This window comes from Phyllostomus hastatus, unplaced genomic scaffold, assembly GCF_019186645.2.
Source record: "Phyllostomus hastatus isolate PE091 unplaced genomic scaffold, TTU_PhHast_1.1 phas_contig_348, whole genome shotgun sequence".
In the NCBI taxonomy this organism is placed as follows: Eukaryota; Metazoa; Chordata; class Mammalia; order Chiroptera; family Phyllostomidae; genus Phyllostomus; species Phyllostomus hastatus.
Genome location: NW_025333860.1, coordinates 7,987,409 through 8,011,538, shown reverse-complemented (window position 1 = coordinate 8,011,538; position 24,130 = coordinate 7,987,409). Strand labels below are relative to the sequence as shown.

The window sequence follows — 24,130 nt, the reverse complement described above, 5'->3', positions numbered from 1 at the left end:
ATGAAAAGAATATCTAGAAATCTTTTGCCCACTTTAAAATATTTCACAATTTTGACTTCCAGCCAAGATGGAAGCATAGGTAGACACACTGTTTCTCCTCACACAACAACAAATTTAAAAACAACCAGAACTCACACAAAATAGAACTGTGTGGAAGTCTTACCACCAAGGAGTTAAAGAGGAAATATTCATCCAGACCAGTAGGAGGGGTGGAGACAGGCAGCCCAGTGGAGAGGACTCAAGGAAAGGCAGTGGCTGGCAGACAAGGCGGGGTGGCAGATGGTGTGTTGGGCTTTCCCACATTCATGTGCAGATAAACTGGGAGGAACAACTGGGGAACAAGACAGACAAGGCAACCCAGAGTTCAAGTGCAGGGAAATAAAGCCTCAAACTTCTGATTGGAAACACCAGTGGGAATTGAGGCAGCAGTGGGAGCAACTCCCAGCCTCACAGGAGAGTTCATTGGAGAGACCCACAGGGCCCTAGAATGTACACAAACCCATCCACACAGGAATCAGCACCAAAAGGGCCTAATTTGCTTGTGGGTAGTAGGGGAAGTGACTGAATTCTGGCAGAGGGTGGAGCAAGTGGCATTGTTCCCTCTTGAACCCCTCCCCCACATACAGCATCACAACGCAGCAGCGTGGGTTGTCATGCCCTGGTGAATACCTAAGGCTCCGCCCCTCACTACATAACAGGCATGCTGAGAGGAAAAAAATGGACCAAATGAAAGAACAGATCAAAGCTTCAGGAAAAATACAACTACGGGACAAAGAGATAGCCCACCTATCAGATGTACAATTCAAAACACTGGTAATCAGGATGCCCACAGAATTGGTTGAATATAGCCGCAAAAGAGATGAAAAAATGAAGGGTATGAAAAGTGAAATAAAGGAAAATGTACAGGGAACCAACAGTGATGGGAAGGAAACTGGGACTCAAATCAATGGTTTGAACCAGAAGGAAGAAGCAAACATTCAACCAGAACAGAATGAAGAAACAAGAATTCAAAAAAATGAGGAGAGGCTTAGGAACTTCCAGGACATCTTTAAATGTTCCAACATCCAAATCATAAGATTGCCAGGATGAGAAGAAGAAGAGCAAGAAATCGAAAACATATTTGAAAACAGTGAAGGAGAACATCTCCAATCTGATAAAGGAAATAGACTTCCAGGACATCCAGGAAGCTCAGAGAGTCCCAAAAAGTTGGACCCAAGGAGGAACACACCAAGGAGCATCATAGTTACATTAGCCCAGATTAAAGAAAGGAGAGAATCTTAAAAGCAGCAAGAGAAAAGGAGACAGTTATCTCGAAAGGAGTTCCCATAAGACTGTCAGCTGATTTCTCAAAACAAATCTTGCAGGCAAGAAGGGGCTGGAAAGAAGTATTCCAAGTCATGAAAGGCAAGGATCTACATCCAAGATTATTCTATCCAGCAAAGCTATCATTTAGAATGGAAGGGCAGATAAAGTAGTTCCCAGATAAAATCAAATTAAAAGAGTTCATCATCACCAAGCCTTTACTATATGAAATGTTAAAGGGACTTATCTAAGAAAAAGAAGATCAAAACTATGAACAGTTAAATAACAACAAACTCACAGTTATTAACAACCAAACCTAAAACAAAAACAAACTAAGCAAACAACTAGAATAGGAACAGAATCACAGAAATGGAGATCACATGGAGGGTTATCAGTGGGGGAGTGAGTGGGGGAGAGAGGGGGAAGGTGTACAGAGAATAAGTAGCATAAATGGTAGGTAGAAAATAGGCAAAGGGAGGTTAAGAATAGGATAGGAAATGTAGAAGCCAAAGAACTTATATATATGATGCATGGACGTGAAGCAAAGCAGGGGAATGCTGGTGGGAGGGGGTGCAGGGTGGAGGGGAATAAAGTGGGGGGGGGAATGGGACAACTGTAATAGCATAATCAATAAAACATATTTTAAAAATAAAATAATATATTTCACAATTTTTACTTACAAAGCATGCAGGCATCAAAATTATAAAAAGCCCTTACAACAAGATGGCCTAACTTGCCAAAACAGCCAACGGAAGTAGACAAATATTTAAAAGGTTATGCAATGCTTTGCTAAGTTATCACAATACTAGGAACTGAAAAATAACCCAAAGATCAAGATAATTAATCAGTCTGGCCTGAGAAGTCCTATAGACTGCCAAAAATATACATCATTGCTTTAGAGTAAAAAGTCCTTGCTATGGTATGTTACCTCAGCAACACACCAGCAAATGGTGCAGTAATAAAATAAGAATTTATGAAAGCAAATTGAACAAAAGAACAACCAATTCAAAGTTCCAAACTAAATTCCACCCCCTACCTCATTGTACAAACTATTCACGTTAAAGACAGACTCAGCTCTTAGGTGGGAACTGTCATGTTCAGAGGACTCATATTTCCATTTGAAGGGGCTCCAGCTTGATTAACCCTTGTGGCTTCAGTATCTGCCTCTGTAAAAGAAGACTCCATGACAAAATATTTTGTTGTGGTTTGGAGCATTTGCCTGTAGGCTGTTATTTAAATCTGTTTGTTTACTTTTTCTTCAGCCTTAGTGCATGTGGCAAGTGTCTTGAAGCCAGGAGTCACATGGGTCTTTCACACCTTAGTTCAGACGCCTTGTAAAAGAGTGACTCTCTCTCACAGTAAATCAGTAAAGAGATTTCTAAATATGATCTAGTATCCCATGCTTGACTACAGGGGAAAATGTACTGATCAAGGTGAGAATTTCTACTCTAATCACAGTGACATTTCTTAATTACAAATGAATAACTTAGTATTCTAGTTCTACCCCAATACGTGTGCATTTTAATTAGTATGAACCAATTTCTCAGAATTTGATCTCCCCATAAGCAGTGAAAAAATAAATCTCTGCGCTTTGAAGTGAGGGGCTAAAGTTCTTCCAGCCTTCCCTAAAATGAAACATCTACCTCTTCCAGTGGCACTTCTACAGATTAGCATACCCTTATATAAGGTCGCAGGTAAGAGGCTCCTTTTAGAGCTAAATCTTAGGAAAAGCTCTGCTTATTCTGAGGATTATGAAACAGAACATGGTTCCTTTCTCTTTCCTTTCTGCTTTACAACCAGGAAGCCTAGCAATAATTATAAAGGATCTTTTAGAAGTGGTTCTCAATTTTTTCATATTTGTGAAACACTTTTGAATGTTAAAATTTGGGACAGTCAAATTGAATTAATTAAACAACTTAAAACAACTCTAAATAAGTTGTTGTACCATCTCAGAGGGCCTAGAATGTATTCATAAGCAACCCACTATACATATGGTCCCCTGTCATCATTGTACAGCTGAGAGAACTATTTCTACCCAGACAGTGAGTCCTCATATACTGGAGAGACAAAACTCTATATTCCAGTGAACCACTTCTTCCTTCCTTAATGCTATGGTTTGCCTTTCACTTCTAACTTAAAGGAAAGTGTACAACATGCTCCATAACAACATTACATATGACAAACAATGTTTTTTAACAAAAATTAAAGTTATGTTTCTGTGAAAACTTTGCTACATACTATTTCATCTCAGAACTCTAGAGAGAACCAATCTTACTTGTTTTTAATTTCTCCCATTGGGATTTATTGACAAAATTCTACTTTGTTTATTCCTAACATTTTACTATTTTAGTGCATGTCTGTTTTGCCTTCTTAAATTCTTTTGCGGAGTGAGGCGTAATGTTTAAAAAATAAATACAGAAAGGAATTCTACTTTCTCTCTGGTGCTTACTCTGTACTGCCCTCTGCAGTTAGAAGGGAAGAACAAGTGAGCCACAAACTATTGCTGTACTACCTACTGTCCAGGAGATCCCTGCCCAACAGGAAGGAATGTTTAAAGTAATTGGTGATCTTTAAGACACTAACCATTATCAACCAGACTCTATCTATTCACAGGAAAGATTTCCCACCCTATTTTCAAAACAACTGCCTAACTCCTGCACCATATACAAACGGACATCAAAGTTCTCTTTTATTTTAAGTCAAGGCTAAGGGCCTGCATGTCAAAGGTCCTGCCTGCCCTGTAAAACTTGAGCCTGGGAGTGAAAAAGAAAAAAGACTCAATAGTTACAGTAATGACATATAGGTGCAGACAATACAACTCGCCTGTGCTTTACAAATATCAACAAAGGTTTACAAATATTAGTGCCTGCAATGCAGCAGAGATAATATGAGATCATGCTTTTTGTTTTTACAAAAAGTGTACAGCAGCTGCAAAATAACCAGCAAACGAACAGCTTCAATTTTATGTAGAAAGGACCATTAATTATGCATGGATTATTTTCTTCAGTCACACTACTTTGTATGATAGCAACACTGTCAGTGATGTCATCTTCTAAAACAGACCCCAATGTATAGGCATATTGTGCCAACAGCCCAAATGGATGACCTGGGTAGTGCCATGTGGGTAACACTATTATCCCTCATCTAAACCCTCTAACCCCATAGAGAAATGATGCCACTCTGATCGTTGATCAAAGAATATGATGTGTGGGAAACAAAATCAAATCCCTGTGTAATTTTATTTACATTCTATTATCTACTTAAAAGAAGCACATCACAGAATTTAACACCACTGTGTGCCTATGAATATGTCAATGTCATTTTATTTTTTGTATTAGTAGCAGGTTTAAAAGTTAACAACCACACACTTTCTTGGATAAGAGTATTTTTAGCAAGGGTGTTTTCTAAAGGATTGAGGTCCAATGTGTATTCACATAACATTCCATAACCATTCCACAACTATGGGATCAAAATAATTTACAGCATTCCTGACAGAGGAGGTAGCATTGTTTCATGTTTGGGGTAAGAACAAATTTGAAAGAGTTATAGCTTGTAATTTCATCTCTGCTTACATTGTGTGATTTGGTTGATTAATTCTATCTACATATCCTTATAATGGGCAGAATATTAAAGCAGATTTAAAAATTTTCAGTCAGGAAATTCAAGCTTTCTGAGCCGAAAAATGTTTCTTTAAAAGCTGTGTAGGAAGCAGATCCGGTAAGACTTCTCACTCGTTTAAAAATACACACTAAGCACCTACTACAAAGGTAGGTAGGCTCTGCTGAGGGTTAGTAAGTTGTCTTAGAAAACCGCACATTAGTCACCTGAAAGCCGAGCAGAGGCCCCGCCCTCAGAGGGCGGGGCAACGAACGACAAGAAAGTCCCTCCGCCTGGTGGTGCGCCGTCTTCTCCGCTCTGAGGACACGTCGCGCCTGAAGTTTGGCCTGAACGCGTGAGATTACCGGGGGACCTGAGCCATGGCTGAATGCGGCCCGACACCTCAGGCCCGAGCGCTCTTGCAGCAGTGCCTGCACGCCCGGCTGCAAGTGCGTCCTGCCGAGGGGGACTCCGCGGCCCAGTGGGTGGAGGTAACGTCATCTCTTCGCTCCACTCACCCGCCGGCGTAGTGGCGGTTCTTTCCGCGTCGGTTGGATGACCTGTTCCTCCCTCCACCCCGCTTCCTCGCGTAGTCCTCGGAGCTGGTTGCGTGGCACTCAGCACGCGCTGTGGGTGGCACGGGACTTCTGGCCAGTCTGCCCAAAGCTGCCCACAATGGCCTGCACGTCTTTGTCTCAGCCCTGCCCCACCAGCCTCACTCCTTCTTCCCTCTGATTTATTCCTCCAGAGAAGGAGCAGGTCCCTGCTTAGCAACTCGGAAATTTGAACTTCCTCTCACTACCTGCTTGCCGGAGCTCGGCAGACTTTAGACCTAATTGTCTCAGATCTCTCGCTTAAAAGAACCTAAAGGCCATGCCATGCCCTTCGCTTGCTGTGCTTGGGTCAAGCTAGTGGGTTGATTTATTACTAATGGTCAACTCTGTTTTGACTTGATTTCCCGGTTAAGGTTGTCTGCACCTGGGTCAGCAGAGAAATGAGATTTTTCCAAGAAACAATTCTTTTGTCAAGGAACTTTTAAAAGTTTGACTTATTTCCAAATAGAAACCAAGGCCACTGTTACAATAATGTTGCGTTATAGAACACATTTCCTCCAAAGAATTTAAAACATTTACACCAATATGATTTCCTTCTACTTGCGTATTTGCCTTTTTGAGAAAGCCTACCCCCACTTTTGCAAAAACAAATAAGATGTTATTTGAGGCCCCTGACTTATTTCTGGAGTAAGATGAAAGGAGGACAAATGTTAGTTCATAATTAAGACTTTTGGAAGTCCTAGTGAATGTAGGAGCATCACATATACTCATCTTACCTGCATAATTTGGTCCCAGATCTAACATTCCTTAACAGTATAGTCATTATTTTAAATACTATCCATAAACTACGATGTGGGTGATTATTCTTATACCAGAATCTCTTACCCTCTGCTAACTTGGAAATAAAAGCATAAACATACCTTTATTTCCCTTTCCCCTTTTCTTTATGAAAAACTCACATTTCTTTTTTTCTTAATAGCCTTTTTTGAGATCTTGATTCCTCTTCCTTATGTTGAAATTTTATTCTTCCTATATTTGCCATCTTATCTACAGAACTGCCTATTTTTATAGTTGCCTCATGGGACAGCAAATCCCGAACTTGTTAATCCTTTCGATTTCTTCCGTGCTTCTTTATCTTTTTATACTCTTCATGCCACATCTCCTCAATGCAAAGTCACAAACATTTAAGCAGGCTTTCAAACTATCAATCTTCATTTATAATTTTAAAAGCTATTTTAGAGTATTTCCAGCCAAGATGGAGGTGTAGGTAGATATACTTTGCCTTCTCACACAACCAAAAGAAGGACAACAAATTTAAAAACAGAAAATAACTAGAACTGCCAAAAAGTTGAACTGTGTGGAAGTCTGACAACCAAGGAGTTAAGAAACATTCACTCATACTGGTAGGAGAGGTGGAGAGGACTCATGGCAAGGCAACGGCTGGTGAACTGGGCGAGGCAATGGCTGGCAGAGTGGGTGGTCCCACATTTGTGTGCAGATAAACTGGGAGGTACGACTGGGAGAGAGACAGACCACACAACCCAGGGTCCCGGCGCAGGGAAATAAAGCCTCAAAACTTCTGACTAAAAAAACCTGTGGAGGTTGAGGCAGTGGGAGAAGCTCCCAGCCTCACAGAAGAGATCGTTATAGACACCCACAGCATCCTAGAATGTACACAAAACCACCGACCCAGGAATCAGCACCAGAAGGGCCTAATTTGCTTTCAGGTAGTGCAGGAAGTGACTGAAAGCTGGCAAAGAGCTAAGCAAGTGGCATTGTTCCCTCTCAAACCCCTCCCCCACATACAATGCCACAATGAAGCAAGGTGGGTTTCCTCACCCTGGCAAACACCTAAGGCTCTGCCCCTTACTATGTAACAGGCATGCAGAGACAAAAAAATATATGGCTCAAATGAAAGAACAGATCAAAGCTCCAGAAAAAAATAGAACTAAGCAATGAAGAGTTAGCCAACCTATCTCTTCATCTATCAGATGCAGAGTTCAAAACACTGGTAATCAGACTGCTCACAGAAATGGTTGAGTATGGTCACAAAATAGAGGAAAAAGTGAAGGGAAAATGTACAGGGAACCAACAGTGACAGGAAGGAAACCAGAATTCAAACCAACAGTTTAGAAGAGAAGGAAGAAAAACATTCAACCAGAACAGAATGAAAAAACAAAAATTCAAAAAATGAGGAGAGGCTTAGGAACCTCCAGGACATCTTTAAATGTTCCAACATCTGAATTATAGGGGTACCAGAAGGAGAAGAGGAAGAGCAAGACATTGAAAATAATGAAGGAAAACATCCCCAATCTGGTAAAGAAAATAGACTTCCAGGACATCCAGGAAGCTCAGAGAGTCCCAAAAGGTTGGACCCAAGGAACCCCACATCCAGGCATATCATAATTATATTAGCCAAGATTAAAGATAAGGAGAGAATCTTAAAAGCAGCAAGAGAAAAGGAGACAGTTACCTACAAAGGAGTTCCCATCAGACTGTCAGCTGATTTCTCAAAAGAGACCTTACGGGCAAGAAGGGGATGGAAAGGAGTCTTCCAAGTCATTAAAGGCAAGGACCCACATCCCAGATTGCTCTATCCAACAAAGCTTTCATTTAGAATGGAAGGGCAGATAAAGTGCTTCTCAGATAAGGTCAAGTTAAATGAGTTCATCATCACCAAGCCCTTATTATATGAAATGTTAAAGGGACTTATCTAAGAAAAAGAAGATCAAAACTATGAACAGTAAAATGACAACAAACTCACAACTATTAACAAAACCTAAAAAAAAAAAAAAAACTAAGCAAACAACTAGAGTAGGAACAAATTCACAGAAATAGAGATCACATGGAGGCTTATCAGCAGGGAAAGGGATGGGGAAGAAGAGAAGAAAAGGTAGATGGAATAAGTAGCATAGATGGTAGGTAGAAAGTAGACAGGGGGAGGTTAAGAATAGTATCGAAATGGACAAGCCAAAGAACTTATCTGTACCACCCATGGACATGAACTAAGGTGGGGGAATTATGATGGAGTGGTACAGGTTAGAAGGGAATAAAGCAGAGAAAAATGGGACAACTGTAAGCATCTGTAAAAATATTTTTTTAAAAAAAGCTATTTTAAAGCTCTGTTTTTCACTCTTAACACATGATTAAATTAGCATAAAGAGATAGAAAGTAAATTCTCTTTCTCAAGCATCCTCTCCCCTGTTCTATTATCAAGAGTTCTAATTTAACTTGTTTTAATTGTCAGAGATTTGAAAGTTATTTTTTGTGTTTTACTTTCCTTCATTTAGAGGAGCAGTTTTCAGCCAGTGTGCTGCAAGACCTTTCACAATATGCAGTACCTGACTATTTAGTCAGGTGTACTGACCTCTTTTCTCTTAGATGATCAAATAAAAAAATGACAACAGCCAACACAACAATAGCCATCTGGTGTGAATGAATCAAAATTATACCTTTTTTTAAATGTCACATTGGCAGAAAATGTATTTTTTGGTATGGGGCAGAATTTTAGTAGTTTTTTGTGTGCCATGAGATGAAAATAGTTAAAAATCACTGATTTAGAGCTTTGCTGTTACAGGCTAATGTTTTTCTTTTTGGGGGGTGATTTTTTAAGCTACAGTGAGAATTATCTGTACTTTTCTATATATTTGATGTGTTTTACACCAAAAGAAGCTACAAAGGAAAGTGATTCTGACATGAAGAGGGGGATTTGAAGAGGGTCAATTTAAGACCTGTTACTGGAATAAACTAAAAGAAAATATTACCCTTATGAGGAGGTATTGTGGGGAGTGGAAAGAACAGGTGTCTATTTCTGCAAATAATTAGATATTTAATTCTGATACTGCAAGTGCTCAAATACAAATATGCCTGAGATTTTGGCCCTATTGAAGCAATCCCGGGGGAGAGCCTGGGTCAGAGGTGTGGATACTGTCATTCAGCCTGCCAGCTCCTTGTTATGAGTGTGCACTGGAAGCTGTTGCCTGTTCCAGAAGCACATTTGCACTTTTTAAAAATTACTTCTGTTCCAGGTAAATCAGGGGTGAGAGCAGAACTGCAGTTATATTTACATAAAACACAACGTAGGTAACATATAGATCCTATAAGATATAGTAAAACTTAAATCCAATCAACAGGTAAAATAAGTTCTTATTGTGTATATATAAATAGTCTACAAAGTGTTTTGGGAATTAAAATATAAAATAAATTGTGTTCCAGACCTTAAGTTCATTTTTACATACTCATTTAATGAACACATATATAGCTCTTACTATGAAGCAGGAACTATTTTAAGCTCCTTACAAGTATTCACTCATTTAATCTTCATAATAGCTCTTGGACTCAAAAGGGTTAATCAGCAGTATTAAAAAACTTAATGATTTACTAAGCAAAATCAAACTCATTTATCAAGTGTCTTTTTTCCATATAGTCTCTATCCTACAGGAGCTAATAAAGAAATACCCAAGTCACTATATAAAGTAAATAAGCTTACATTCTCAGTTATAGACACCCTTGTCATGTTGAACTTAGTATCATAAATGCAATTTCCAAGGCCTAATAAATATGTTTATTTAAAGCATTGACAATAACAGAAAATAATTGGAAGATTTCTTGAAATAAAATCAAACCTTTTGTTTTCATGACCTGCAAGTAAATGAATCAGGAGGAATAGTGATAGTTCTTCAGCCACATGAGCTATAATGTGAAGTCATTTGGTGTTGAGTAAATGGGGCCCTGCAGAGTAAATGTTTCTGTCTGTCAGCCTTCCTACGAGGAGGGAAGGAAGCTAGTTCACAGTCTAAAGATACTGACTAGAAGTAAATGTTTGAAGGTAAAACCTGTGGCCTTCCCTGCTGTTGGCGGTATTTTAAACTTAATTTTTTAAAGAAATGATAATTGAGGAGATTGAATATTGAAAAATACTTTTTTCACACATATTTAAGAAATCAGTATTGTAAAAACTTAACTCTCTTCCTTTGCCTTTAACCTTTGCATCTGTAGCAGTTGTGAAATTTTATTCATTTACTTTTGTGTCTCTACATAGAAGTTTTTTTCTAATCTGAGTTTACTGTGGTGATTTATCACAGGTTCAGAAAGGATTAGTGATCTACGTGTGCTTTTTCAAGGGAGCTGATAAGGAACTTCTTCCCAAAATGGGTATGTGTTCAATGTTTCTTTTTTGAGTGAGAATGTGTAGCAATAGTAGATAAATGTTCAGAAGGGGTAAGTTGTAAATGACTTAACTCTGTACTGTTGTTGACTTTAGCTGTTTGCCTGTTCCAAAATATAAAGTAAACAAGTGTAGTAGAATTCTTTTAAAACATCTGCAGCATTTCAGATGGCTTATAGAATGGTTTAGAAGAGTGTATACACACACAACACACTGAGATTCAGACAAGGATACAGAAAATTGTTGGAAGCAAGGTGGCCACGTAGGGAGACAGATGCTGCATTTCTTGATATAGTTTTCTTATCTCCCAGAGTCCATAACAGGGACATGTAGGTGACACTGGATGTATAAGATATAGGCCCCTTCCAATCTGGACAGTTCAAGTTGGATCATTATTATGGAAGAATTTATATTAACCCATTATACATTTCTTTGTAGGAAATGTGTGTGTGTATATATATATATATGGTTCAAGTTCCCCTGAATCTTGAACCAAGCTTAGTGATATCACATCCACACCTCATCCAGGGATAGAGAAAGCATCTTTGAACAATAATTTACCTGTCTGCAGCTTTCCAGTATACTGGATAGTTCATTGCATATTCCTTGTGATGATTACATAGGTATCAGATATATCGTATTAAATCATAAACTGTCTCAAGACAGTATTTGATATAATAATCATGTCCCCCAAAAAGCCCACAATAATGTCTCTATCCATAAAATTGGGGATAGGTCAATATAGGATAGTAGCCATTAGTTTGACTAATAAGATATAAATTAGACAAATGGGTAGTTGAATCATGCAGAAAATAACCTAAAAGAGCTTCAAGTAGTGGAACTCAAAGGTAAATAGCCAAGTGAAGAACAGCTTAGACTACTCTTCCTGAAAGTGGCCACAGGTGACCTCTGAAAATGGTTTGCTATCACTTGACCCCAAAAAACCCCACAAAAGCATGCAATACAAGAGGTTCAAATCTTCGTGTTCACTTTAAGAGCACTCATGAAACTGCCCAGGCCATCAAAGATAGGCATATTCGAAAAGCCACCAAATATCTGAAAGATTGCACTATGAAGAAGCAGTGTGTCCCATTCAGTCAGTACAGTAGTGGAGGTGGTAGGTGTGCCCAGGCCAAACAGTGGGGCCTAACACAGGGTCAGTGGCCCAAAAAGAGTGCTGAATTTTTGCTGCACATGCTTTAAAATGCAGAGAGAAACTGAACTTAAGGATGTAGACATAGGTTCTCTGGTCCAGGTGAGCACATCCAGGTGAACAAAACTCCCAAGATGGAGCATAGACCTTACAGAGCCCATGGGCAGATTAACCTACACATGAACCCGACCTGCTGCAATTAAGAGCACACTTACTTAAAAAAAAAGCAGATTGTCCTAAACCAGAAGAAGGGGTTGCACAGAAGAAAATATCCCAGAAGAAACTGAAACAAAAAACAAAAGCTTATGGCCCAGGAGTAAATCCAGCATAAAATAAATACTAATGTGAATAAATGAATGAATGAATGAACAGTATAGACTAAAGGCTAAAACTCCTAGAGAGAATGTTATACTGAGACATGGAACATCTTTGACAATTTGTCCAAGGATGAAAAATAGACTTAAAAAGGGACCTATGGTAAGTGAGGAGGGAAAGCAAGTAACTATAATGGTTTAAAATTTGAATCTGGGGGATAATAGGGAGCTTAGAGAAAGTGAAATGAGGGCTCCTGTGTATAGGATTACTTATCAGCACTTAAAGCTTTGAAATTGAACATGCTGTTCATTTTTCTGAGTTAATATTTTTGCTTCAAATTCTACCTGTATTAACCATAAAACAGTTTAGTAGAAACCTTCAATAACAGAAAGAGAATCTTTATCATTGTGATTTCAGATTGACTTCCTTAAGTTCTTTTTAATATATTTTATTGATTATGCTATTACAGTTATCCCATTACCCCCCTACATCCCCCCCACCCTGCACACCCTCTCCCGCCCACATTTCCCCCTTTAGTTCATGTCCATGTGTCATAAGTTCTTTAGCTTCTACATTTCCTATACTATTCTTGCCCTCCTCCTGTCTATTTTCTACCTACCATCTATGCTACTTATTCTCTGTATCTTTTCCCCCTCTCTCCTCCTCCTACTCCCCTTTTGCTAAACCTCCATGGGATCTCCATTTCTGTGGGTCTGTTCCTATTCTAGTTGTTTGCTTAGTTTCTTTTGGTTTTGTTTTACGTGTGGTTGTTAATACTTGTGAGTTTGCTGTCATTTTGCTGTCCATATTTTTTATCTTCTTTTTCTTAGATAATTCCCTTTAACATTTCATATAATAAGGGCTTGGTGATGATGAACTCCTTTAACTTGACCTTATCTGAGAAGCACTTTATCTGCCCTTCCATTCTCAATGAAAGCTTTGTTGGATAGAGCAATCTGGGATGTGGGTCCTTGCCTTTCATGACTTGGAATACTTCTTTCCAGCCCCTTCTTGCCTGTAAGGTCTCTTTTGAGAAATCAGCTGACAGTCTGATGGGAACTCCTTTGTAGGTAACTGTCTCCTTATCTCTTGCTGCTTCTAGGATTCTCTCCCTCATTTTTACCTTGGCTAATGTAATTATGATGTGCCTTGGTGTGTTCCTCCTTGGGTCCAACTTCTTTGGGACTCCAAGCTTCCTGGACTTCCTGGAAGTCAATTTCCTTTGCCAGAATGGGGAAGTTCTCCTTTATTATTTGTTCAAATAACTTTTCCACTTGTTGCTTGTCCTCTTCCCCTCTGGTACCCCTATAATTCGGATGTTGGAATGTTTAAAGATGTCCTGGAGGTTCCTAAGCTTCTTATTTTTTTTGAATTCTTATTTCTTCATTCTTTTCTGTTTGGTTGTTCCTTTCTTTTTTCTGGTTCACTCTATTGTTTTGAGTCCCAGTTTCCTTCCCATCACTATTGGTTCCCTGTGCATTTTCCTTCATTCCTCTTATCATAGCCTGCATTTGTTCATCTAATTTGTGACCAAAATCAACCAGTTCTGTGAGCATCCTGATCACCAGTGCTTTGAACTATGCATCTGATAGGTTGGCTATCTCTCAATTGCTTAAAAGTACTGATTGTGGGGCTTTCATTCTGTTTGAGCCATCTTTTTTTATTTTTCCCCTTTGGTCTGGTCACACCTGTTATATATGAGGGGCAGAGCCTTAGGTGTTCACTGGGGCGGGGCACCCCAGTTACTGAGTTGTGACATTGTATGTGGGGGCGAGGTCCGAGAGGGAGCAATGGCGCTTGCTCTGCTGTCCATCGGACCTCAGTCCCTTCCGCCACTTCCCCCGAACAAACGGGGCCCCTCTGGTGCCAATTCCTGTGTGGGTGGGCTTGTGTGCTCCATGGGACTTTCCAAGGATCTCTCCTGTGAGGCAGAAGGGAGTCTCTCCCTGCACCTCAACTCCCACAGGTGTTTTCAATCATTGCCCTAAGGCTCTATATCCCAGTGTTGGGATCCTGGGTTGCACACAGTGCCTTGCTTCACAATTCCTGCTTCACTGGGTCTGCCAGTTGCCACCCTTGGGCTGGGGTCTGCCAGCCGCCACTTGCATGCGCTGGATCCACCAGCTGTGGTCTTGCGCATCCCAGATACCTTATGCGCCTGGTCCCAATGCTCTCTGCTCCGTGACCCAAGCCTGGCTGCCCGACTCTGCCCCTCCTACTGGTCTGGATGAATAGGTCTATTTCAACTTCTTGGTTGTCCAACTTCCATACAGTTCAGTTTTCTGTCAGTTCTGGTTGTTATTCTGTTTCTAAATTGTTGTTGTCCCTATCTTGGTTGTGCAAGGAGGCACAGTGTGTCTACCTATGCCTCCATCTTGGCAGGAAGTCCCTTGAGTTGTTTTATATATTCTTAAATGGATCTCAATCATAAGATGAAATGAACCAACCACATAAGCTGCATTGTGTTTGATAGTAATTAAATCCAGTGTACTTCCAAAACTGTCTTCCTGAGTTCACTTTAAATACATGTATAAATTGTGGTGAATTAAAAACACTGAGGAGGTTCACCTTAACTCTTTTTTCTCTTTTTTAAAGTTATATTTTATTGTTTATGCTATTACAGTTGTCCCAATTTTTTCCCCCTCCACCCAGTCCCCACCCAGTCCCTCAGGCAAGCCCTACACTGTTGTCCATGTCCATAGGTCATGCATGTATGGTCTCTGGCCACTCTTTTCCCTGTGCTCTACTTTACCTCCCCATGACTATTCTGTAACTACCAACTTATACTTCTTAATCCCTTTACCCTTTCACCCAGCCCGTCACCACCCCGTCCACTCTGGCAACCATCAAAACATTCTCTGTATCTATGATTCTGATTCTGTTTCTGTTTTGCTTTACCTCTTAATGCATAGCCTAACATAAAGCTTTATATATCATGTTTCTCAGTGAAGGACTATGACTTTAAGAATCACATTCTGCTGGTGTCAGTTATAAGCAAAATAAGTACATCTATTACGTATAGCATCTGCTTGTATTTCCCTCTGTTCCAGGAGGCAAAGTAAGCCAGTATGATGGGATTCTCTTAAACCCCACCTCATTACTAATTACGTGGATTCAGATCTTTTCCAGTCAAATCATGTGCCCTTGGGAACCTAAAAACCAGTTATCCATAAAGTCTGAAATAGCATGGCTAACATGGAGATGTTCTGCATCTTCCTCAATTCATCTTCAGTATAATTGGACTAGGATCCAGGGATCTGTCAGAAGTTAACTTCCCATATATATTATTTGAGAATCCTGATTGATAACCTGTCTTAGGATCTTGGAGTTTCCAACATGCCTGCCATTCATTCATTATCTCATTTTAATTCTACTTATTGATGATTTGTATTTATGTTATATTTACTTCTGCATACTGACATTTATATACCAACAGCATTAATTGAATTCACAGTCATAGCCTATAGAGGGAGTTGTATAATAAATTGTGCTCTGGCCTGTTATTCCAAAGTTATCCCCCTACTCTGTTACGGGCCTGAGGCTTGGATAGCTAGATCGTGAGCTCCACTGACATGAAGTGCTCTGGAGAATTACTATGTCCTTAGAAGCAATGAATAAGGACTCCTGGCTATATAGCCAAGTCCTATTTGTAATAAAGAATATTAGAGATTTTTAAAAATATTTTTTTTATTTATTTTTAGAGATGGGGAAGGGAAGGAGAGAAACATCACTGTGTGATTGCCTCTCACATGCCCCCCTACTGGGGACCTGGCCTAAAACGCTGGTATGTACCCTCACTGGGAATCAAACTGGTGGCCCTTTGGTTCTCAAGCCAGCACTCACCTGAGCCACACCAGCCAGGGTGAGATATTTTCTTTTTTTTTTTTTTTAAGATTTTATTTGTTTATTTTTAGAGGGGAAGGGAGGGAGATAGACAGAGAGAAACATCAATGTGCAGTTGCTGCGGGTTATGGCCTGCAACCCAGGCATGTACCCTGGCTGGGAATCGAACGTGGGACACTCGATATTTTCAAATAGATGTTAGTTAAGTGAAAATTGATAGTGCATAGCTCAGGAATCCATTGGATGGTCCCCTTGGCAGGTTTTACCAGGTTAATTCCCTGATTTGTAGAGTGGGGCAACCATACTGAATCCTTATTGTACTTTTACAGACACTATGATAATTGAAACCATTGACTACCCCACCAGAAAGTTTACCTTTCCAAACCTAATGATTGGGCAGGAGTCTTAAGTATATATAATTTATGTTACCATTTGTTTTCTCAGGACTATTGTTTACAAGCAGAAGCTAGTTATACATTATAGATAGAGGTAGGAATTTCCTCAAGCTATTTATATTAGGCATTTCTTTTGATTATTGTTTTGAAAATGGCTAATGTTGAGATGCAAAGGTTTTCTAAGTCTAGATTTTTTGGTAGACATCAATATTTACGGTGATTTTGACATGTTTTAGCTATGAGTATTAATTTCATAAGTACCATAAAAATAATAACACCATTGTATGTTTATGAAGATAATATCAGTTGCTCTAAACATTTGGATTTACTTTTTCAATTGTAACAATGAATTTCTTTTTTTTTTTTTCAATTCACCAAGATTTACTGAGTACCTACTATACATGTGCAAAACTGGGCATTGACAAAATATGCGTAAAAAGGTAGATTCAATTCAATCTAACAAACATCTGTTATGTGTAAGGTGCTAAAATTTGGCTTCTGCCTTCATGTCATACAAACTAATGGGACAGCAGCATGGCAAGATCAGGGACATGTAGATAAAAATCTAGTACAGTAAAAAAATTGGTTGAGGTTCTCTAAGTTCATTTTTGTTTGGATGGGATGTCTACTTACAGAATGAAAGTTACTGCTTTTATTTTTGTAATGTTTTATTGTTTATGCTATTACAATTGTCCCAGTATTTTCCCCCACATAATAATGAATTTCTGGTAAGTCTTGCTTTCACCTTTACCCTTCTCCTATGGGTTATATTTCTCTGTATTAATAGTGCCTTTGAGATGATAAAATTATAAAACCAGCTGGTTTATAATGGGATTGAACCTGGTACCTTTGTCTCAGAACTCTAGGCAACCAAGTTTAAAATAATAAATGCACTAAGATTTTTATTTAATATTCTTTGTTATGAAGCAGAATTTGGTGTGAGGAGGATTTATCTCGGTCCTTTTCCTAATGGTTTTGCTTATGAAATGTAAAAAGGAACAAGAAGGCAAAATCTCCCCATGTGTCCCCTGGGGTAACAATATTTTCAGGTTTTGGTTGACAGTTCATTTGGTCCTTTCTGGATGAACTACTCATTAGGCAGTCCTAGCTGCCACGTCACATTTAAAACATTATGCCATTTTCTGCATGAAATTTGCCTTAATTTCATGCTTAGATCATTCAGCTTACTGAAGCAGTTTTTAAGATCTAAATAGAGACTTTGGGTAAAAAGCATGAGCTGACAAACTGGGTTTTTAAGTATGAGATCTTCTAACTAGAAAATTGTTGGTTTTCTTTATTTTTTCCTCATTTGTTTTTCATTTCAAAACATTTTCCCTTTCTTCCCCACCCAGTTAATACACTGTTAAATGTGAAATTAAGTGAAACAGAAAATGGCAAGCACGTCTCTATATTGGATCTACCTGGCAACATTCTGATTATTCCTCAAGCCACCCTTGGGGGGAAAGTAAAAGGAAGAAACATGCAGTATCACTCTAACTCTGGAAAAGAAGAAGGGTTAGAACTTTATTCCCAATTTGTGACTCTGTGTGAAAAAGAATTAGCTGCTAACAGCAAGTGTGCCGAAGCTGGAGTGGTGGTGGAACATGGCACTTACGGGAACAGGCAAGTGTTGAAGCTGGATACCAATGGACCATTCACACACCTGATTGAGTTTTGAAAAATTAAGTTGGTTTCTACAACTGTTTTCTGATATAAAATGACCTGGACTATCTTAGATTCCACCCCACAACCCCCACTTCTTGAATAAACTGATCTGCAGCACTTTTAGACAAGAAATCCTGGCTCCCATTCATAACTCTGCAGCCTGCTGATTGAATGACCTTGCTAGTCACATGAACCCTGGACCTCAGTCATCAATCATTCTGCTTTTCCTTACACTTTGACTTGAAATTTTGAGAAATGCTTTCTATTCACTTTATGATCACTGTGGAAATGTTCTGAGAAAACTGTATTATTTTAAGTATTTTGCAATGAAAAGAGTTTGGTGCAATCAAGAAAAATACATTTCAGAAAAAGAAGAATATATTTCTTATACCCTTAAATTTATGTAGTATGTAATATAAATAACAAAATTGGGGAAAATCTAGCACAAACCAATTGTAGTTTTGTCAGTTTTGTTTTTACTATTCAGTTTTCTATATTTTGAATGAAAGACTATGCAATTTATTATTCCTTTTAACATCTATGAAAATGTAGTATGGAAATGTTACTGTGTATTATATTACTTTCCAAGCACATCCAAATGTTTTAAAATTACTTTAAGAATGTTTAGTTGACATAGGAACAGGTATGAGGTATTAAAAGTTGTTTTTGTTTAACATATCAATGGGTTAATATTCTGTTTCTCAGTTTTTTACCAAAACAATGCATGTCTCATATTTTGTCTTCCCCATTTTTCCTGCTCCAACCAACTGAGCCACTCAGCCAGAGCTGCCTTTCGCTTTTAAAAGTTACTGCTTCAAGAAACTAGTGTTAGTTTATATTGTAATTTTTTTAGGAAGTTCCCTTGTTGTTGAATTAGATAGCTGTAAAGGGAAGAAAAAGGGAAGATTTTCTACTGCAATTATTTAAAAAGTTCACTTGTTCATTTTCATATTATCTACTTAATGATTTGAAGACAGTTTAATTTTTTCTGTTAGTGAACTTGCTTGTTGCCCACCCCACCTCAAAATTTATATGTTGAAGTCCCCAGTGTGATGGTATTTGGAGATGGGGCCCTTTGGAAGTAATTAGGATTAATGAGGTCATGGGAGTGGAGCCTTCATAATGGGATTAGCATCCTCATAAGAAGAAACACCAGAGGGCTTGCTCACTGTCTCCGATCCCTGTGAGGATACAGTGAGGAGGGGGCCATTTACAAGCTAGGAAGAGAACCCTTCCCAGGAACTGACCTTGCTGCCACCTTGATCTCAAACTTATAGCTTGTAAACTCCGCCAGAACTCTGAGAAAATAAATTTCTGTTTAAGCCACCTTGTTTACAATATTTTGTTATGACAGCCCAAGATGAGTCAGTGACAAAAGATAGACAGCTAGTCAAGTAGACTTTTCAAAGGCAGGAGAAGATGTGTAAGAAAATGAAATAATAAATGAATCAATAAAATGTTAAAGTCATTTTTTGCAAGCTCCTCTGACATAATTTAAAAAGATATTTTTCTGTCCTGGCCGGGTAGCTCAGTTGGTTGGAATGTCATGCCAATGTGCCAAGGTTGCAAGTTCAATCCCTGGTCAGGACACATACAGGTGAGTGGATGGATAGGTGGAGCAACATGTCAGTATTTCTCTCTTTTTTTCTTTAAAGTCAGTAAATAAAAATTTTAAAAATAAAAATTAAAAGATTTTTCTTATTGTGGTTTTGATTTGCATCTCTCTGATGATTACTGACATTGAGCGTTTTTTCATATGTCTGTTGGCTACCTGTATGTCCTCTTTGGAGAAGTGTCTTTTCAGGTCCTTTACCCAGTTCTTAATTGGGTTGTTTGTCTTCTTGGTGTTAAGTTGTGTAAGGTCTTTATATACTTTGAAAATTAACCCCTTATCAGATATATCATTGGCAAATATGTTCTCCCATTCAGTGGGTTCCCTTTTCATTTTGTTGATGGTTTCTTTTGCTGTGTGAAAACTTTTTAGTTTGATGTAGTTCTGTTTGTTTCTTTTTTCCTTATTTCCCTTACCCAAAGAGATATATCAGCAAAAATATTGCTATGAGAAAGGTCTGAAATTTTACTGCCTGTTTTCTTCTATGATTTTTATGGTTTCAAAATTTACATTTAAGTCTTTAATCCAGCTTTACTTTATTTTGGTATATGGTGTAAGTTGGTGGTCTGGTTTTATTTTTTAGCATGGTATCTGTCCAATTTTCCTAACACCATTTGTCAAAATGGCTATCAATAAATCAACAAATAAGTGCTGGCAAGGATGTGGAGAAGAGAGAACCCTCATGTGTTGTTGCTGGGAATGCAGACTGTACAGCCATTGTGGAAAACTAAATATAGAGTTTTCTCAAAAAAATTAAACCTCAAACTGCCTTTTAACTGGGCAATTCCACTTCTGGTGATATATCTGAAGAAACCTGAAACACTAATTTGAAAGAATATATGCATTAGCATCCCTGTGTTCATCGCAGCGTTATTTGCAATAACCAAGATCTCGAAGCAGCCTAAGTGACCATGAGTAGATGAGTGGATAAAATAGCTGTGGTACATTTATACAATGGAATACTACATGGCCATTAAAAAAAGGGAAATTTTGGAAGGACCTGGAGATTATAATGCTAAGTGATATAAGCCAGTCAGAGAAAGACAAATACCATATAATCTCACTTATGTGTGGAATGTAATGAACAAAATAAAGTGATGAACAAAACAGAAGCAGAGGCATGGATACATGGAACAGACTGACAGCTGTCAGAGGGGATGGGGGTTGAAGGCCTGGGTGGAAGAAGAGGAAGGGATTAAGCAAATGAACACATAGACACAGACAACACTGTAGGGATAGCTAGAGAGAAGTGGGTGTGGGGGTAGGTGGAGGTGGGTGAAGGGGGGATAAATGGGGACAGAAAGAGACTTCACTTTTGCCTATTCGCACAGAATGAATGCAGTGTGCAGACGATGTTTTCTTGGGTTGTACACTTGTAACCTTCATGGATTTATGAACCAATGTCACCCAATAAATTCAATTTTAAAAAGGTAAATTATAAGGGTAAAAATTATTTTAAAGAGTAAAAAGTAAACACCAAATAATTCTAATTACCAAAAAGATGAAGGGATTAACTTGAATAAACTTAAGTAGATGCAGAAAATTCTTAGTCTTATCATTTCTTTAGGCCTGTGTTCCTAAGATACTTTAAATTTTTAACACAAAAAAATCATATTTTCTGTATATTCTTCCTGTACTATTTTAGAAGTTGAGAATCAATATCTGGCTTGGTAATGAGCTCTTTGTCCTTAACTTTTGCTGTATTGATTCACAATATACTTACTGAAATGTAATAAACTATTCATAAACTTGCAAACTCCAATTTTATCAAAGCTTCTCCAAGGAGCTGTATATATCTTTCAAAAAGATGTGTTTCCTATTTTAAATCATTTTGATTTTGTGTGTAGGTAAAATGCTGACTCACAGCCCTAGATTGTTATTTTATAGTTCAGGCAATTATCCTTTTTTAAAAAATTGCTTGAGAATAACAGTTTCAACCACATGAAGGGTTATCAAGCAGAAAGTGATGGCCAACTCTTCCCTTTCCAAGGAAGCTAGAATGGGAGGCAAGGGCAAAAGATAGAGTGGATATGAAAATAACTTCACCTTGGCTTTCTGTAGCTCCTCTGGCCCAAGGTGCTCAAAGAACTTTCAGTAAAACTCTCATTTTATCTTCCCAGTGCTGTGGAAAGTAAGACAATGCTTAAATAATTTTCCCAAGGTCACATAGGAGGGAGGAATAATTTCCATCTTTCTCACTTTTCTTATAGTAAGAGTTGTTGAAATTGATCATGATGCAAGTTTAGCATCTCTCAGTGTTGATCTTTTGATAAAGAATAGCAAATGCATTATTTTTTTAAGATTTTATTTATTTATTTTTAGGGAAAGGAGAGAGAAGAGAGAGAGAGAAATATCGATATGTGGTTGCCTCTCACAATCCCCAACTGCAACTCAGGCATGTGCCTTGACTGGGATTGAACCGGCGACCTTTACAGGACAACACTCCAACCACTAAGCCACACTAACCAGGGCACACCTTGAGGACTTTAAAAGTCCATTTTGATAATCCTCCATTTATTCTTCCTCCTATTTCCATTCCTTTTTTTGCAGACCATCTTCAAGGTAATGTTTGTAGAATGTTCCTTTCCACTGTTCAAAAACTTCTAACTCTTTTTTATCTACATGACAAAGTCTAAACTTCAGAGATTGGTGTGAAGACTCTCCATACTTCAGGAGTGAATGAACTGCAGGGAGAACTGTAGAGGACCAAAGTCAGAATCTTGAGAAAACATAAAGAAAGGATAACATATAAGAAGCCATAGGACACTACAGTAGTCCCCCCCAGCTACAGTTTTGCTTTCCAAGGTTTCCGTTACCCACAATCAACTGCAGCCCAAAAATAGTAAATAGAAAGTTTCAGAAATAAGCAATTCATATGTTTTAAATTGCATGCCATTCTTAGTAGTGTGATGAAGTCTCATGCCATCCTGCTTTATCCACTCTGAGACATAAATCTTCTCTCCTTGTCAGTGTGTCTCGCTCAATACATTACCTGCCACTTAGTCACTTAGTAGCCATCTCTAACAACCCTCAATCTTGGTTATCATATCAGTTTTCAGAGAGGGATAGACCGTATTTACTTAACTTTTATTAAAGTATATTGTTATAGTTATGTTTTATTATTTGTTGTTACTCTCCTACTGTGCCTAATTTGTAGATTAAACTTTATCATTGAATGTATAGGAAAAAAGCCTTTTTGAAATTTGAGTATGATCAGTGATTTCAGGCACCCACTGGGGGTCTTGGAACATAGCCCCCACAGATAAGGGGGACTACTGTAATAGAGATCAGAATGGTAGAGAGAACCAGAAAAAATGCATTGTTAACAGAAGATAGCTTTCAAGATATACGGTAAGCAGTGATAAAGTCAGTGCCAAATACTGAAGAAAGATTGAATAACAAAGACTGAGAGATCTCTGGGCCCAGCAGTTAGGTGTTTTTGAGCTTATGGGAAATGGGGATGTGTTGCAACCCTCCATGGCCTGGCAGGTTCATGGTATTCGTGCAGACAGAAAGTATCCACAGAGCTATTGGGATGTCTGGCATGCCTTTATTCATGGGCGGGTGAGCCATGCACACTGCAAGCTGCATGTTTATCAGCATGTCTCATGTCATGGCCCTTGCCTCCCAGCGTGGCACCCATTGTGGCACCTGTCCCCCTGCATATGTCTCTCATCATCACCCCAGCAGGGAGTCCCTACCTGTTTAAGTACTAGAGGAAAACAAAGCCAGATCATTACATAACATAATTCTGCACATGTGAGCCCACTTCTGTTATGGGAACAGTTTATCAGACCCAGGCTCAAGGCTATGAGAACACTAGTTATCAGGCCCCTGCAAGGCTATGAGAACACTGCTGCCCTTGGTTACTCAGACACCTGGGTGAGGAAGCCGGACTGCCTCCACTTACTCTACGGGGGGTAACATTTCAATAGCTAGTAGAAGTAAAGATTCTTAATCTTTTGTTTTAGGGCAGTGTGTCTCAAAGTATGCCAGTGGACCACCTCTATAGAAATCACCTGGGGAGCCCAACAGTTCCACAAAATGCAGTTTTCTGAGACCATCCCAAACTTCCTGAATTAGAATTTCAGGAGTGAAAATCTATCTAGTCACCAGTCTCCCCCAGGTGATTCTTGTGTACATGGGAATTCCAGAAACACTCAGAATGAAGGCCAGACCTGTAAGGCTGGTATCAGTTCTGCATTCCAACCCTTTCTGCCACTACTCCCCTATAGAAACTCTCCAGTATAGCTCTACTGATATTTGTCTTAGATCATAACTCTGCCTAAGTTGCCCTCTGCTCTCCTTTGAATCCATCATCATTTAATGTCTAGCTCAAGTCAATCTCTTCTGACCTCTCTACCATTCTGACCCCTAATTTCTCCTGCTTCTACCTTCCTTGGTATTGTGTTGTCCCATTCTTGACACTTGTGATGATATTGAGTGCTTCAGCTTTAATTTTTTTATGTTTATCTATATTGACTGCAAAAGTATAAAATATTGGATAGAGACAATATAATAGCACAC

At 38.8% G+C, this 24,130-nt stretch overlaps 1 protein-coding gene across 1 annotated transcript; it reads left to right on the top strand.

The window, feature by feature from the left end:
- The first annotated feature begins 5,151 nt into the window (after positions 1 to 5,151).
- DTD2 (D-aminoacyl-tRNA deacylase 2) lies at positions 5,152 to 19,685 on the top strand. Its single transcript, XM_045841157.1, has 3 exons — positions 5,152 to 5,390; positions 10,538 to 10,607; positions 17,679 to 19,685. The coding sequence occupies exons 1-3, from the start codon at positions 5,280 to 5,282 to the stop codon at positions 18,002 to 18,004; spliced, it is 507 nt and encodes a 168-aa protein (XP_045697113.1). The 5' UTR covers positions 5,152 to 5,279; the 3' UTR covers positions 18,005 to 19,685.
- The last annotated feature ends 4,445 nt before the right edge of the window (positions 19,686 to 24,130 follow it).

Coding starts and splice junctions, on each gene's coding strand:
- DTD2 (XM_045841157.1), top strand. CDS start 5,280: ATGGCTGAATGCGGCCCGACACCTCAGGCCCGAGCGCTCTTGCAGCAG. Junction 5,391..10,537: donor CCGCGGCCCAGTGGGTGGAG/GTAACGTCATCT, acceptor GATTTATCACAG/GTTCAGAAAGGATTAGTGAT. Junction 10,608..17,678: donor GGAACTTCTTCCCAAAATGG/GTATGTGTTCAA, acceptor TTCCCCACCCAG/TTAATACACTGTTAAATGTG.